The 17,697-nt window shown below is 37.4% G+C and overlaps 1 protein-coding gene across 1 annotated transcript; it reads right to left on the reverse strand.

Moving 5' to 3' along the window:
- Window positions 1-324: 324 nt before the first annotated feature.
- LOC122276313 (lysine-specific demethylase JMJ18-like) lies at window positions 325-16,317 on the reverse strand. Its single transcript, XM_043085933.1, has 11 exons — window positions 15,846-16,317; window positions 15,312-15,373; window positions 13,639-13,716; window positions 13,021-13,518; window positions 12,697-12,921; window positions 12,220-12,381; window positions 11,220-11,588; window positions 9,989-11,069; window positions 9,767-9,870; window positions 8,912-9,109; window positions 325-1,041 (listed from the first exon to the last, which is right to left on the reverse strand). Exons 2-11 carry the CDS (start codon window positions 15,351-15,353, stop codon window positions 799-801), a joined length of 3,000 nt encoding a protein of 999 aa, XP_042941867.1. The 5' UTR covers window positions 15,354-15,373; window positions 15,846-16,317; the 3' UTR covers window positions 325-798.
- Window positions 16,318-17,697: the final 1,380 nt, after the last annotated feature.

Genomic DNA, 17,697 nt, shown 5'->3' on the forward strand with positions numbered 1-17,697 from the left:
TTGCCATGCATGGGTAATAAAATTTGATGATAATAGTTTAAATTATGATATTTTATTAGCTTTTGAGAAAATAGAAAGAAAAAATTAATAAAAATATTATAAAGTTAAAAAATTGTTCGAATATAAATTTTTAATATTATTTTTATTTTAAAATTTGAAAAAGTTGGTATTGTTTTTTGTGTTTTGTTTGAAAATTTGAGAAAATGGTAATAATTTGGTAACGATTAGATAAAAGGACTGAAAAATTAAAATTGAAAAATGTTTTGTGTTTGATTAATGTTTGGAAAGAAAATTATAAGAAGTTTTGATAATACTCATCTCACGTACCAAACATGGCCTTCTAAAATGCAATTTTACTGTATAACAATCCCTATACAATAAGATACTTAAACCTAAACCGTATCAAGATCTGCATCAACTGTAAAATGGATATGTATTTTACAAAGCTTGGTAAAATTTTCTAAATTGAATGACTGATCCTTTGACAACTTCTGAATCATCTAAATCAAGGTCATGAATGAAGAACACATGCATATATTTGTGCACAACTCACGCCCGGGGTTTTCACTTCCCTTTTATGGATCATTGAAAGAAAATGGTTAAATGGAGTAAGAAGCTACCTTGAGCCAAAAAGAATGATGGGGCCTATTTCTCTTCTTTATTTTATCTACAGAATTTCTGGATCTCCTCTATCAATGGTGTGAATGCCACTCCATTCGGCAATCCATGGACTCACTGCAGAATTCCCTACGCACAATTCTGCACTACTCTTGCGAGCTCGCATTCTTTAAAAAGTCTTCATAGTCCTAACTGTAACTCATCATCAATTAGACGATGGCCATGTCCTTCAGATGGATTATTCTGGTCCTGTTTGGTCAAATTGATACTAAAATCCTTTTCCTTTGTGTCTGCTAGAAAGCAACTCGATGCCAATGAGTACTTATAAGCATCAGTACCATTGCTGCCCAAAGGCACAGGCACCATGCATCTGTGATTCCAGTACTCCACGCATTGATGATTGGGATCAAGAGCCTCTATAGCCTGAGGGCGGGCAATTTAGTCAGAACCAGAACACAGAATTCATAAGTTAATGTTTAACTACATCAGATGCATGGCACATCAAGAGGAAATAGTATATGCGACTGCAGGCACATGCACATGTGGGCAAATAAATAAATAAATATATATTTATCTATATATAATCACATGGTGCATACATTTGCAAATGTGTCATAGAAAGATATTCATGTTTGCAAGAGTCGGTCTTAAACAAGCCAAAAAACAATTATCATATGTAATACAGAAAGTAATAACCAGAAAAGGAGGAAGCAGAAAACGTTGACCTTTTACCAAAACCTAATTTGGGAGGAAATACAAATACAATAAAGGCATTGTTGTGTTAGGTCATCATTACTAACTTCAGGAATCTTTGGGACAATGGAAGAGTATTGGACTTGATTCAACTGCTTGACTGAAGTTGCATATGATTTGAGTTTAGAAATAAATGGAGTGAAAAGGCAAGCTTGTGGGATGGATAAGAATACCTAGTCCAATTAATTCGCAAAATAAATTCTCTTTATCTAGCCTTTGTGAAAAAAATAAAAAATAAAAGGAAATATATTTGTCCTGTTGTCAACCCAATTGGTGTAGGGATTAGAGATTATAAACAAAATAAGATATGAATGCAATTAAGGATGAGGGAAAGATGTTAACTGAAAACCCTTTGTTTCTCTCTCTCTCGTGACTCCTCTCTATCTCTCATGACCTCTTTGTGCATATTTCCGGCGCTTCTCGCCGGGAATTTTCGGTAATCTTTTTTATTCTCTGTCTGTTATCTTTTCTTTTCTTTTGCTCCTGTGTTCTTTGGTTCTTTGTTGGGAGTTAGGTGGTGGTGTCGATGGAGTGTAGTTATGGGGTTGAAGCAAAATGTTTTGAGTTTAGAAGGAAGCGGGGAAATCTTTATAGTATAGTGGAAAAGTGTAGGAAATTCACTAAGGTTCTTAACCTTAGTGGAGATGCGGTGGTCTGGACTGCGAAGGTGATTGCGGATTGTCTGGGCTTTTCAGGAAATGGAGTCAGACCAGAAGGGAGGGTAGTAGAGTATTTGTAATCCAACTTTCTCGTAATTCTTATGGAAGATTCATTAAGTTGTTAGAAGTGGGAGAAGGTAAGGGGAATGGTATTATTGTCATTCCTGAAGGGAGAAATGGTTATGGCTGGTCTAGTTTTGTGAAGAAGTCGCGTGAGATTGTTGGCTCCAGATCCTCTGTTTCTGTTCAACAAAACAGAGGTCCTCTTGGAGACGTGAAGGTCTATCGTCCTAGAGAAGCTCCTTATTTAGCTGCTGTTAAGAATCTTGCAACAGGTGATAAAAATAAAAAAAGGAGTGCTATGGTAGATTCGACTGGAAGAGGTGGCTTGAAGGAGAAGAACAGTCGTTGACTTCTTGCAGACGAGGGTGATGGTTGGAGTTCCGAGATGAGAAAGAAAGTTGGGGAAGTCGAGGGGTCTCTCTGGCATATTCATGCCGAATTAATGAATTGGAAGGATAAAATTGGAAGTTTGCTTTTAGCTGTTGATGAAGGTTTGGGTATATTGTTAAAAAGGGGTAATGGGCCGGGTGGGCTTTTGCCTGCTAAGTTTGGTGGTTGTAGTGTAGTTGGACCGTTAAGAGGCCCAAATCAGTTGAGCCTTGCGATTCGCCCGGTAGCTTCTGGGTTTCACTTCTCGGACATTGCGGGTCAAGGGCCTAGCCCACCTTCACAGAGAAGGTCGCCGGAGGGGTGCGGTCAGTTGAGGAATGTTCAGGCGTCAAGTTATGTGGCAGTGAACAGTGTTAATGAAGGAGATCCTAAAGGTTGCGAGTGTCCGATGGTTTCTGGGTCTCTTCCCTTAACTTCGGTGGCTTCCCCTATTCAGAGGCATGGCTCAGCTTTACGCACAAGATCGCCGGCGAGGTGTGAACTGTCGGGGACTGTTCAGGTGATAAGTTCTGAGGCCGGGAGTTGTGATAAAGGAGGGGGATCTATAGATGGTTATTGCCCGAATGGCTCTGGGTGTCTTCCTTCGGTTTCGGTGGAGTGTACTGTGCAAAGTACTGGCCCATCTTCACAGATAAGGTCGCTGGTGGAGGGTGATTCAATGGGAAATATTCAGGAGACGCGTTTTTCAGATATGAACAGTACAGAGGGGTTCCATTCTGATTTGGAGCTTTTGAAGGTCCAACCTGGTTTGGAGATGACTTTGTTTCAGTCTGTCTTCTCATAAGGGGTTGAAGGAGGTGGGGGGGCCTGCTAGTAGTACTCCGACGTTGTGTATGCTTGAGAAGGATGGAAAGGAGGTGGGTGTGTCTTCGGTGAAGCTTTTGGGGTTGAGTTCTGAGTTGGTTGTTGAGCCTGCGGACTCTTTGAATTGTGTTGCATGGGCTAAGGTTATTGAGGAGAATGGTATAGGGATTGAAGGAAGTGATACTGATGTGGAAGAGGTTCCCAATACTTATTTTAATATTTCTGGTTTACTAATGGTGGTGGGGAGAGGTTATGACTCTGCTTCTTGTGAGTCAGGGGAGCTTGTAGAATCTGATGAGGAATTAAATCCTGTTCTGTTGAGTTTTTTTAATCCAGAATTAGAATGGCCTTGTAATTCTTCTGGTTTTGAGAAAGGTGGAAGAGATTAGATTGTGTGGGTATTTCTTGTGAAGGATTTGAAGAACAATTCAGAGCTCTTTTGATTGCTATAGAAGCGGGTCAACCTGCTTTGGCCAAGTCTGCTGCAAAGAAAGAGAGGGAGCTTAAAAGTTTGGAGTGCTCTATTAATTATAAGTCCAGGGATGGGAGTGGATGGAGGGATAAAGGTAAGGAAAGGGCTGTCATGGTTTGTAATGAAGCCTATTATTATTTCTTGGAATGTTAGGGGTTTAAATGATTATAGGAAACGGCTTAGGGTGAAAAATTGGTTGCATCAGTGGAAGGCTGATGTTATTTGTCTCCAAGAAACCAAGTTGAAATTTGTGAATCAAGCCATAGTTCAGAGTTTGTGGAATTGTAGTAGTGTGGGTTGGGTAGAGCTGGTTTCTAATGGGGCTTCGGGTGGTATCATTATTTTGTGGAATAGGAGGGTGGTGGAGATGTTGGATCACTTTGTGGGAGAATTCTTGGTGGCGTGTCATTTTAAGAACATTGAGGATGGGTTTGAGTGGGCTTTTGCCCGAATATATGGCCCTAATGTGGATTGTAGAAGATACCAATTATGGGATGAAATGTCGGGTGTTTACAGTTGGTGGAATTTACCTTGGTGTTTTGGAGGGGATTTTAATCTTACTAGGTTTCCTAGTGAGAGGTCGGGGGTTTCACATTTTTCAAGTGCTATGGCTTCCTTCTCAGACTTAATTTTTGATTTAAATCTGATTGATTTACCTCTGGTGGAAGGTGACTTTTCTTGGTCTAATGGCAGATCTTTTTCAAGGTTGGACAGGTTTCTGGTTTCGCCTTCTTGGGAGGCCCATTTTTCTGGTTTGAAGCAGAAAGTTTTGCAGAGACTTTGTTCAGATCATTTGCCCATTTTGTTGAATTGTGGCGGATCTGTGAGTAGAAGAAGTTATTTCAAGTTTAACATGTGGTTAAAGGTTGAAGGTTTTGAGGATAAAGTTAGATGTTGGTGGAATTCCTACTTTTTTCAGGCACTCCTAGTTTTGTTTTGGCTAGTAAGTTAAAATCTTTAAAGAATGATTTAAAGAAATGGAATAAGGAGGAATTTGGGTTGTTGGATACAAAAAGGAAGCGGCTAATGGAGGAATTGTGTATTTTGGAAGAGAAGGAGGTGCAAGGGTTGTCTTCGGAAGAGGATAGATCCAGAAAACTAGGGGTGGTTTCAGATCTGGAAAATTTAGCTTTAATGGATGAGATATCATCGAGGCAAAAATCAAGGGCGTTATGGCTGAAGGAAGTCGACAGGTGTATCAAGTTTTTTCATCAATTGGCGAATTCTCATAGAAGATATAATGCAATTGAGGTTCTTCGTGAAGGCGACAGGTTGTTTTTGGATCAAGAAGATATTAAGGTCCATATTGTGAATTATTATGAGAAGTTGTTTTCAGAAAATTTTTTGTGGAGACCAAAACTGGATAGCCTTGTTTTTAATTCTATAGAGCAGGCTGATGCTGTGTGGCTGGAAAGAGAGTTTGAAGAAGATGAAGTCCTGGATGTGGTAAAAGGTATGGAAAAAGATAAGGCTCCGGGTTCAGATGGGTTCTCTTTGGCTTTTTTTCAAGAGTGCTGGGATGTTGTTAGAGATGATGTCATGAAGGTGTTTGCGGAGTTTCACTCCTTTATGAGGTTTGAGAAGAGTTTAAATGCGACTTTCATTGCTCTAATTCCGAAAAAGGCTGGGGCTGTGGAGATAAGAGATTTTAGACCTATCAGTTTGGTGAATGGTGTTTATAAAATTGTTTCTAAGGTGTTGGCTAATCGTTTAAGTAGGGTGATGGAGAGGATAATTTTACAATCTCAAAATGCTTTTGTGAGAGGAAGACAGATTTTAGATTCTGTTTTAATTGCTAATGAGTGTTTGGAAAGCAGACTTAAAATGGAGAAGGCTGGTATTCTTGTCAAGCTGGATATGGAAAAGGCTTATGATCATGTAAGCTGGGATTTTCTTGAATATTTGTTGAGGAGATATGGTTTTGGAGTTAAATGGTGTTCGTGGATAAAGTTCTGTGTTTCGACTCCTAAATTTTCTATTTTGGTGAATGGAGAACTGGCTGGTTTCTTTTGTAGTTCTCGTGGTTTGAGGCAAGGCGATCCCATTTCCCCCTTTCTCTTCGTTATGATCATGGACGCTTTTAGTAGAATGATTGACAAGGCCGTGGAGGGTAATTTTCTGTCTAGTTTTGTGGTGGGTAATGAGAATAGGAATAATCTGAAGATTTCTCATTTATTATTTGCTGATGATACCCTGATTTTTAGTGAGCCTGATTCTGATAATTTACGTGCTTTAAGAGATCTGTTACTGTGTTTTGAAGCTTTTTCGGGGTTAAAAGTTAATTTATCAAAATCTGAAATTGTTCCTGTGGGTGTTGTTCAGAACTTATCAGATTTGGCAAATTTATTGGGGTGTAGGATCTCTTCATTGCCTTTGAGATATCTCGGGCTTCCTTTGGGGACTTCTTTTAAAGCAGTGGACATTTGGGATGGGGTGATTGAGAAAATTGAAAGGAGGTTAGCGGGTTGGAAGAGGATTTATTTGTCTAAGGGGGGAAGATTAACTCTTATTAAAAGTTCTTTGTCTAACCTGCCTACATATTTCCTCTCTCTTTTTCCTCTTCCTGCAAGGGTTGAAAGAGAATTGGGAGTTTATTTCGGAATTTCTTATGGGGTGGTGTTGGTGAGGAAAAGAAGTTTCACTTGGTTAGTTGGAAGAAAGTTTGTCAACCATTGGATGGTGGTGGTTTGGGGATTAAAGATTTGAAGGTCTTTAATAAAGCTTTACCAGGCAAATGGCTTTGGAGATATCATTTGGAAAGTGAAGCCCTATGGAAAAATGTGATAGATGTAAGGTATGGAAGTTTGAGGGGAGGTTGGTGTTCAAAAGCCTCTAGTGGAGCATATGGGGTGAGTTTGTGGAAATTTATTAGAAAAGGATGGGATTTTTTCTCTAATAATTTTAGATTGAAGGTGGGAAATGGAAAAAGAATCCTCTTTTGGCATGATTTGTGTTGTGGGGATGCCGCTCTTAAGCTGGAATTTCCTGCCCTGTACAGAATTGCAAGGGATCAAAATGCTGCTGTTTTTGATTCTTACTGCTGCAGCAATAATAAGGATGTTTGGAATGTTATTTTCAAAAGGGATATTAATGATTGGGAAGTGGATGAAGTTCAGCCTTTGTTGGTTAAACTTTACAGCATAAAGTTGGTGACTGAAAGGGAGGATAGTATTGCATGGTCTTCTGCTGGAAATGCTAAGTTTTCAGTTTCTTCTTACTATAGAGTTATGTCAAATCATGGTAGTTGTATTTTCCCATGGAAAAGTATTTGGAAAGTGAAAGTTCCTCCCAAGGTTGCTTTTTTCTGTTGGGTGGCTTCTTTGGGCAAAGTTTTGACAACTGATAATCTTAGAAGGAGAGGACTGTTTATTTCTGATTGGTGTGTCATGTGCAAAAAGGATGGAGAATATGTAAATCATCTTTTCCTTCATTGTGAAGTGTCTAGATTCTTGTGGGATGAGGTTCTGAGCTGGACAGGTTTGCATTGGGTGATGCCCAAAGATGTGGTGGATTTAATGGTAGGGTGGAAGGGTTTGAAGGGCTGTAAGAAGGCAGTGTCTGTTTGGAAGATGATTCCTCCTTGTATCATGTGGTGCTTATGGATAGAAAGAAATAGGAGATGTTTTGAAGATAAAGAACGCACTTTGGAAGATCTTAGGGTTTTTTTCTTGGGTACTTTGGGTTTTTGGGCGAAAGTTTATGTAATGGTGGATAATTTTCTGAACCTGTTTTAGTTTTCTGGGTTGTTTTCTTTTTTGTTCTCTGGAAGTTGTAGGTTTATCCTTTGTATACATCCTGTGTACTTGGGCTTATGCCTACTTCTTCAATAAAATTATTACTTATCAAAAAGAAAAAAAAAAAGGATGAGGGAAAGTTTGTATCCACAAAAAAAAAAGGTTGCAGGAAAGTTCGATGGGAGGGTTCAGGGACTTCTTTCATATAATGCTACTTTGGGCTTCGGCTATTGTAGTTAATGGGATTAGTTTTAATGACTTTTATGCTATTTTCCCCGATGCTTAGCTTGTAATTAGGTTCATCTCTTGTGTAGGGGTGTAGAACCGGGCCGGATTTTTTTTTCCGGTCCGGTCCGAAACCCGGAAATCCGGGTCAATCCAGGCAGGTAGAAGAATCTTATACCCACCCGGACCTGGTTATGGATCCAGTTGTTAAACCAGATATCCTTAACCGGTTTCTTTTAAAACCTAAACTTTACTCTCAGAGCCCTCTTCCCTCAACTCTCCTACAAAAACTCTTATGAGACCGGCCACCAGCACCATGAGTACTACGGACTCGGGCACGTGAATGTGGTTGGGAAACTGCTGCTGGGGCTGAAGAGGAAGACTCTGAAGATTTTCGACAGACAACTCTCTTTCATATCTCTGAAATTCACCTTGAATTGAAGACTGGAAAGTCCAAGCGCCGTCCCATTTTATCCGATTCTGAACAAGTAAACTTAGAGGCCGAAATGGTGAACAGGAACATGCTCGGGAGGAAAAGCCAGTTCGCGTGTTTAGCCCTTGCAGAGCCATGGCCGAAAGTATCTGGTTTTGCCAAAGTTGATCTATTCACAGGAGAACTAAAGAAGTGCATGTATGGAGACGAGAAGTTCAGAGGTGAGCCTCTGTTCCTTTCCAGAAGCCCCGATTTGGAGAAAGAGACGACAAATACATCCTAGCTTTTGTCCATGACGAGGAGTGGAAATCAATGCTTTGTACGGCCGATATTGATGTTGATGAGATTCGAAGGAACATGAAGGAACATCATTGACAAATAAAGTCCTCAAAAGGTATATGAGATTATCGTGCAGAAAAAAGCAGATCTGGATTTTATTTTTTTGTCCTTTCCTTTCTACTTTTTAGTTTGGTTTAAAATGAGAGAGAGAGAGAGAGAGAGAGAGAGAGAGAGAGAGCATAAAATCCAGATATCCGGTTTGAAACTGGATATCTGGGTCCAAATCCAGATATCTGCCTGGGTTTCAATCCAGTTTACCCGGGCAGATATCTGCCCGCTTTTAAAAAGCCGGATCTGGATCCGGATGCACAGGCCTACTCAGGCTACTCTTGTGTACTTCCTGTGTATCTGGGTAAGGCCTAATTACATGGGTTAATAAATTCTTCTTATAAAAAATAAAGGATGCGGGAAAGTACTTTACCTGAATTATATGTGGAGAGAGAAATCCAAACATTTCAAGCCCATTAATATTCTGCAAAGGTTGCAAAGAGGTTACTCCCTGTTCCCCTAGGCTGCTCTGTCTAATAATTTCCTGGTTTAGTCTCTGGAGCACCATATCCCAGCATTTCTCTGCTGAGACATCTGTGAAAGTCTCATTTGGAAATTCTTCTAAAGTAACCTGGAATTTCAGTCAACAGTGAGAGGTAAAATATATAACCATAAAAGAGAAATACAATAAGTTACAAACATTTATTTATTTTGTAACAGACTTTAATTCATTACTATATTGTGTTCCAGTAAATTTTGTGATTAGTGATAGAAAAGACAGTCATTCTTCTTACACCATCTAAATGTGTACAGAAAAGCACGGCTCTTTCAAATCTAAAATTGTGGTCACATTTGCAGACAGGCCGGTCCATTGTCACATTCAGACTCAAGTCATTGGATTGTCAATCTAATTGTGACAATAGGAGTAAAGATGCTGAAAGAAACAAACCAATCTAACTACAACTGTACCACATCCATCCAGATGTGTCATCCTTAGAACTGCCTCAAATATCAACCTAGGTACAAGGTAAGCTATAACAATGGTCAAAATAACTGTTCTGAGCTTATGATGGGAGCTCTGACTTCAAAGACACATGAACCTGCCCACATTTGGTGCCATGTACAGAGAAAAGAGATTAAGAGGGAGGACGGACTATAACATCTTTGTAAAAAGCTTTAAAATACATCAACCCAAACAGGTAGCACCCATGTTGACTCTCCATCGTACTAAAACCCCAAAACAGAAATAAAAAATTTGTAAACAGCATAACAAGGATAAAATATCCACCTTAAACAGAGGCCCAAGTAGACCAGCATCAAGGACTTCTGATATGTAACTACAATTTTTTGTCGGATTGAGCACATTAAAAAACTTAACACGGCATCTATATCCTGCACAAGTTAACCAAAAGTGAGAACAAGTCAAAGGAATCATCCTTCAATTAATTTAACAAATAGAAAGGATCAATAAAAGGTTTCTTACAAGATCCAGCAAATATCTCCAGCATACCTTTTGGAAATATGGCCTGCTTACTGCACCAAAGCCTTCCAAACATAAGTGTCCCAAGATTAATAGGCTCAATACAAGGGTACAACTTTTGCATCGGATGACAACCCATAATTCCAATTTTCAACGAGCTGTTGGATGGCAGTTTAGAATGTGGATGTAGAGACAAAAGATCAACCCCAAACAACTTGTTTCCAATAATTGAAGAAGGATGCCCAACATGTCTCGAACTTGAAGGATAGTCTCCGTTTAAAAGTACATGTGAAACCAATAAATTACGGTCACTATCATGTTGCATTAGATCTGGTCCTCTTGCTGTATCTGAACTATGAGCATTTTCTTGTTTACAGTTTGACACAGATACCTCCTCGACATTTGTGATAGCCTTCCTATTAAAGCTATCAGATGTATGTAGCAACCCACTTTGATATACATCAAGCATGACATCAAGATTCAAATCAATAGAAAAACCATGCCCTACATTACTCTCACTGTTCATGGCCACAGCTTCGTCATTTATGATAGCATTATGACTATCTATACTGAAGTGAGGCGTGCTATAACTAAATGATCCATGCTGGGACTCTGGCTGAATAACTTCCGAAGAAACATGACCAGATGAAGTGCAAGGCACATTTATGTTCAACTTCTCCCCAGTTTCCAGGAAAAGGGATGAGCTTTCCCTTTGATCATGAGAGTTGGTTCCATATGTGTCACCATCATTATCTACCTTAGCTACACAAACAACCTCATTAGCAGAGGCAAGTGTCGAAGTGTCTGATGCCCATGCTTTTACTGAATCCACCACTCCTTCCAATGCGTCAACCAGTGTGTTTAACTCATTCATTGTATAACGCAGAAGAACAAATCTACTGTCTATTTCACATGAACAAAAATTGTTTGCATGTTTCAGACAGGAGAATTGGTCAGGGGAGCACCTGCAGCCGGTAGCAGATAGGTGTAAGTCATAGAAGCAAGATGAACATTCTCTCTCTTTCTTCACATCAAAGTCTCTTTCCATTTTTTTCAGCTTCAAACGTCTGGGAAGATTATCTAGTCTTTCCTTCTCCATCTGTACCCTTGTCTGTCAATGGAAGCAATGATTGAAAAAAAAGGTGGTAAATTCTCTAAATTGTGCATGAAGTTCTGGATATAAATGTGTGTGTGTGTGTGTGTGTGTGTGTGTGTGTGAGAGAGAGAGAGAGAGAGAGAGAGAGAGAGAGCAGTAATTCACCTTAACTGCATTGGTCAGTACCCCATTTTTCCCACAAAGACCTTGCCATCTCAAATTTCTTGGAGTTTCCTTTCCAAAAATGTGTAGTTCCCAAAGGGCCTGTATGGCTTCCAAAGCAGACCCTAACAACAATTTGTCATGGGAAATTGATGTCTTGCGACACTGCTCGCTATATATCTCCACTGCATTCTGGCCATGTACTAACCAATCAACTGGGGCCACATTCACCGCCTCCGCACAATTGAACCCACAATTAAATCCAGAGTGGTATGCCCTTGGAAAGGTGAGAACGAATTCACCAGATCGCTGGACAGCTCGATATACCGGTATACTGTCAGATTTTAGAACTGAAGGAGATAACTGAGTGACCTGTCCCAAGACAAAAGTTATAATCTTAATGCACAATCGTAAAACTTAAGCAAAGGAGAGACAGATAGCATGTGGAAGCCCTCATGCCCTTGTGGGATCAAGTTAGATGTGTGATAGGGGAATGCTTCAGACTGACTTACATTTATTGGAGATGGACAGTCAAATGACAACAAATAAGCCAGGAAAGAGAAAAAAAAGAGGTATAGGTCCTATAAGATTAACTCAACAAAGAAGTCACGGGTAGAAGAATTTCATTACACTACACATCATTTTCTATGGATAGAATCTAGGGGCTCTTATTCCTATCTTTTCTAGCATACCGGATACTGGTTGAGCAAAGAAGTGTAGCATTTGTCTTGTAAGACCACTTTGCTCGCTTACAAACGTCTTGACCTTTCTTCACAACTTAAAATGTGTACCATATACTTTATGTGCAATAGCTGAGTTGCAAAATTGCTATCATCATTCATCTATTATAAATATAAATGGATAACAAGATATAGAGAAAATCAACTAGAAAGTACACCATGTATAATTATTTCCTAACTAAACATGCATTTATACAGAAATAAATCCAAGAACTACTTTTGGTCCAATAACAACTAAGAAACCACAAAAGATACTATCTTACCAGTTCATTGAGTAAATTTGGCTGTTCTTCAAATAAATCAGGTAAATGCTTTCTCATTGCATCTTCCAAGGTGGAAGCATGGCTTCCAGGTACTCCATACCATATCTTTGGATCACCCCAGTGTAGATAGTTTAATGAATAGAGGTGATGGTCCTCAACATGCTGTCCCAAATCAAATGAAGAAAGAAACAAGGTTCAATTCTGATGAGAAGAAAAATTACACAAAATATGATTTGAGTTCATAGGTCGTGTGGACAATTCAATGATATCATATTCATCTGATACTTGGCTGAATACAGAAAGCATACTTCCACTTTAGTGTTTTTTGCATATACTAAACAACCCAAAGTATTTTAACATAATAGGACATCAGTAAGCAAGTACACATGTTAAAAATTTTTCAGCATCGTCATTAGCTTTTATATATTCAATTCATTTATTCATGCAGAGGTTTTATAAGTAGTTCCATTGACCTACCCAACAGAAAGAAGAAAAGCACATCCCAACATAAAGCCATGGCATTAGAACTCCCGAGATATCACTTCCTTCAAAAGATAGTACTGAACCTGGAAGGCGTGGTAAGTTATTCAGATTCCAACCTGACATCACATACCGATATGAGTCACTTTTGGTTAATCCGGATGATGCTTTTGGAAACCCACTTCCAAATGCACCAGTTTCCAAGTCAGCCCCATAGCATACCTGCAACATGACAAAATCAAAATATACACCATTTGCATCAATATACATACAAACATGAAATAAAAAAGACACAAAGCTATAAGAACACTCCAACCATACCTCAACCTCATCTGTTGGTTGCTCTACTATCCGCCAGTATTCACCTTCAATATCCTCCACAGAGTGGTCCCATCTCTTTTTTTGTTGAATTTCACCAGAGTGTAAATCCTCTTTAGCGTCCTTTACCCCAAAGTAGCACTCCTTGAAACAATCAGCATATCTCTTGAAATCTGCGAGTGTGAAGTCCGATCCTGAATGAAATCCGAACTTCTCATCATTAGCTTCTGATCCAGAATTGGTATGTCTCTGGCTTCTTCCCATTCTTGAGTGCTTCCTTCGTTTTCGCTTGCGGTCTCTGCTTTTCTTTCTCATTGGTTCCCTATTCTGAAGCAAGTCAACTTGCTGAATACGTGTAGAAAATTTTTCACATTCCCATATATCTTTCTCTTTAAGAGGGCAGGGTGGAATCCACGAAGATGGAGGGACAATCCTACATATGCCATATGATTCTGCCTTTGTGCGAATTTTTGCTATGTAACCAAGTGTATCCTCAAACTCCTAACAAACATAGAGTTGCATGTAAAGAAACAGATAATGCTACAACCCAAGCCAAACTAATTATGAAGTTCCAGCATAAAAATGTACCACGTCAGATCTCTATTCTAGACAGGAGAATACCTCAATAGTTGGATAAAATACAGGTGCTTCATCAATGATAGGCCTTTGTGCCTCAACTGGATCCCATCTAGCTGATATCTGAAACATACCAAAGATTATCTCACTTATGTAAGCATCATGAAACAGCAAGAGAAGAAAGCATTTAAATAACCCATTGTCAGCGCGTTTAGATGCTTCAGAAAGCATTTCAGATTGAATGTGTTTTCCGAATTACGTGATTGGCCGCTCAACAATTTTATTCTTGATAAGGCTAATCTAATATTTCAAGAACAAAGATTCCAATTTCATCAACCATATTAAAAGGGAAAAAAAGAAAAAAATTGAGAGCTTCCAAAAATGGCTTCTTCCATGAAACGATAGTATTATTTGAATCCCCTGGAGAACAAAAGACTGATACCATTTAATGGCACAACCACACACTCCTTATTGTTTTAGTTTAATAGCACAAAAGTTACAATGACGGAGCTACATAGCCAACACAAATCTTCTGTCAAGGGAATTTTCACTCTTTTGGGTGTGTTTATAATCCTACAAAACCTCTTCTATAAGAATACCTAAGTGCATGGGCAATTAAATTCAAGAAAATACAATGATATATTCAGCAATGAAAACTGTGTTATAGATTCACATCAGGATTTAAAGCACATAAATAAAACCAGGTGGTAGAATAAGAAACAAAAAAGTCAGAAATGGCACAACAGATACAACACGTATAAAAGTGGACAGTAGTATTATAAAATGTGTGAGAGTAAAGTTATAAATGATTTGAAAGTGGTGGAAGTGGTAGAAAAGAATTCATTGATCCAAAGTCATACAACTAAGAGTAAAAATGAACCAATTTTCAACTTATCACCACATGATACAGTAGCCTTTTTCTATCCTTATTTAATAAGTTTCCTTGTCCAAATTAATCAAGAACTATAATCCAATTAGGTAACTTTACAACAGTAAGTTGATACTTGTCTTAGATTCTCAAGAACTGTAATCCAGTATCTCCTATTCATATATATCGCTACATCCTAAAACTAACAAGTTTTCCTAATTTCCATCCACTAAATTAAATATAAATTTTTTCCCTTTACATCTTCCCACTTTGTTTGGAACTAAGAAACTACTCATGGATTCATTCTGTGAATGAATTAGGTTGATCAACTGCGCAGGCTTCATTAACAATATTTTATCTTCAGTATTGAACCTAATTTAAGATATCTATCATATTTTTAGATTAATTTATTTGACGCATGCCTTTTACAATTCAAGACTCTTAGATAACCATGGAAAAAACACTTCACCTTCACTTCTTACCTCCTATATGAAAATTTCAGACTCACCAAATATACAAGCAGGTCGGTTTATCACCAAAAATGTAACCAAAGTTTTAGAGAAGGTATGGATGATAACATATCATGTTCTCATAATCCACAATTTGATCACTGCATGCAATTATGCGAAAAATATATTTCATCCAACAACAATATCTTTATGAAACCCTCAGCAAATTTGCTATGGATATAAACAATGATCAGATTTCCTATGTGTGAACAGTTAATTATAAGACAGATGATAAAAGGTGTGAACAGAAGAAAAAATTAAAACCTGATGATCATGAAAGATGCAAAACAGATATGTAGGATAAATGGATAAAATTTAATAGACGGAATAAGAAACCTAACCTCTGTTATATGAGATTCTGCTACCAAATTGAACTGTTCCATTAGCTACAAAATTGTAAACCCTAGTACACCAATAAAATTCGATACTTTAGATAGAGAGTTGGCTACAATATATACAAAATCGTAGAGCTCCATCAACAAAAAACAGTTATGTTCTCACTTTCTGAACCAACGGAGGCATACACACGAAAAATGACATTGAAGTAAAAGGCTTCATAAAATGCTGCAATAACTTGCAAATTTCATCCCATGCAAAACTGAAAAGAACGAATTCTGGTACCCCAAAAAAGGGGGAAAATTGAGGCAAAACTGATTTTCTAATTAAAGAATAAGAAAATTTATTTCGGTAAAAAATAGAGAATAAATTTTAAAAGAAAGTTAATAAGTGGACAGTAATGGGAATGAAAGGATGTGAAAACCAAGCATGTAGTTGAAATTATTATTATTATTATTATTTTATTTTTTATTTTTTTCAAAAACAGGAAAACAGAGAATCCAAAAGGAAAGAATTAAGAAAAGAAGGCAAAAGGGTACCTTGAGAATGCCTAAGATTAGAGGTTGAAAGGCGTGTACAGTATAGTTGATCTCCTCTCCACCTCCCTTTTATTAGTTTAAAGAAAAAAGGCTCATTCTCATTTGGGATTTAGTATAGAGAAATGAGCATAAATGAAGAAAGAAAAAACTAAATAAAGAAGGATAAGAACTCCTGAAACGAGGAAGTTGGATCTAATTCAAAGAGCAGCCGGAGCGAGAGAGAGGGAGGGAGAGAGAGGGTCAACAAGAAGAAACCCAAAACAGAAGAAGAAAAAGGCACGCGGTATTAACGGAAAGCGGTGACTGAGAATCCAACCAACCAAACATAGGCGTTTTAACATATGTCCATTAACAATTACATCAAACATCGTACTCTCTCGCTGGGGCTCAACACAAACTCAGACACACATGCACGACGCAATTCTTTTCCTTTTACACGTCCGGTCGGTCCTTTTTTCCTCTCGTTAGAATCTAGAGATAAACATTATAGCAAGTAAGGTACCGGTACCTAGAGTTGATCGTAATTCTTTCCATTTCATTCGTACAATTATTTTGATTTTTATAAATTTTTATATAAAATATAATCAGTAATTCAATTTTTTTAATTTTTAATTATATTTTATTCAACTAATGCATATTTTTTTAAAAAAATTTATTTATACAATTTTAGTTGATAAATTCGCACTCTTTTAAAAAAATATATATTTTTTGTTTTAAAAAATACAAATCTTACGTACTTATTTTAAAAAATAGATAAATATAAAATTTATATGAAAAAATTAATTCGTTAATGATAAATCTCACTTCTTTTTAAAATAAATAAATATTATTTATATACTCTAAAACTGTTTTTAATATTATTTTTAAAAAAATATAAAATATTTGAGACGATATAAAAAAAAAAAAAAAATCAACTTTTTCATATGAGATCCTATCTTTTTTTAAGAGAGAAAACGTGGAAAACACTTTTAAGATTATAGCTAGTATTATTTTTATCTTCAAATTATATACAACATTTAGGTTAAAATATAGTAAGAATTTCAATCCAAAAATAGTTTGATTATCAACCTTAATCTTTATTTATTATTATGATTCATTCATACCATGTCGTTACGATCACGTTGGTTGAATCACCAAGTTAACGTACGTAAAAGGATCGGCCGCGTTTTTTCTTTTATGATAATTATTGTCATGTCAACGCGATTTCGTTTTTGGTAATAATTAAAAAAATTAAAAAAAGGCGATAGGAATGAGATTATAAAGAAGACGGTTTCAACCAAAGAAAAGTTCAACGCTTCCAATCCGACTGTTCTTTTCGAATCTGATTGTTTGTCCTCATTGTCCTTCTTCGGTCCGTAGATTCGTCTCTATTTCAGCCAAGTGTTCAAAAAAAGTGACCTTAAGAGTAATTATTATGCTATTTATTATTATTTACTTCACCGGCTCTACTCCACCACAAAATTTCATCAAAGAAGAAACAGATAAGGAAAGGCACAGAGGAAGGGACGCCAGGCCTATCATTTCTCACCAATCTCAATAATCCCAATAAAAGGGGATCTGATGACGTGGAAAATGGAGGAAAGATCTTCTTCGACTTTGTGACGAAAGACTTTAAGAATATTATTATTTTCTCTAGATAAAAGGTGAACCGTGTACGAGAGATTTTGAATCTGTAAAATAGTTTTTTATAATAAATTTGTTTTTGTGTTAATCCAGGTAAATTTATGTCTCATTTTTTATTTATATTTTCTATATTTTTTTATTATTTATTGTTATGTACATACGTACGAGCACCATACCGACGTTTCAAACCAGCACGAGCTTCAAATTGAATCATAGCATGAACCAGGCC

This window comes from Carya illinoinensis, chromosome 9, assembly GCF_018687715.1.
Source record: "Carya illinoinensis cultivar Pawnee chromosome 9, C.illinoinensisPawnee_v1, whole genome shotgun sequence".
Taxonomy (NCBI): domain Eukaryota; kingdom Viridiplantae; phylum Streptophyta; class Magnoliopsida; order Fagales; family Juglandaceae; genus Carya; species Carya illinoinensis.

What these genes read in the sequence shown, in the direction of transcription:
- LOC122276313 (XM_043085933.1), bottom strand. Translation starts at nt 15,353, where the DNA reads ATGGAACAGTTCAATTTGGTAGCAGAATCTCATATAACAGAG. An exon ending in GCTTTTCTTCTTTCTGTTGG is followed by an intron (nt 12,382 to 12,696) that starts GTAGGTCAATGG and finishes GATTTGGGACAG; the next exon opens with CATGTTGAGGACCATCACCT. An exon ending in TCTCTCCACATATAATTCAG is followed by an intron (nt 1,042 to 8,911) that starts GTAAAGTACTTT and finishes GCCCGCCCTCAG; the next exon opens with GCTATAGAGGCTCTTGATCC.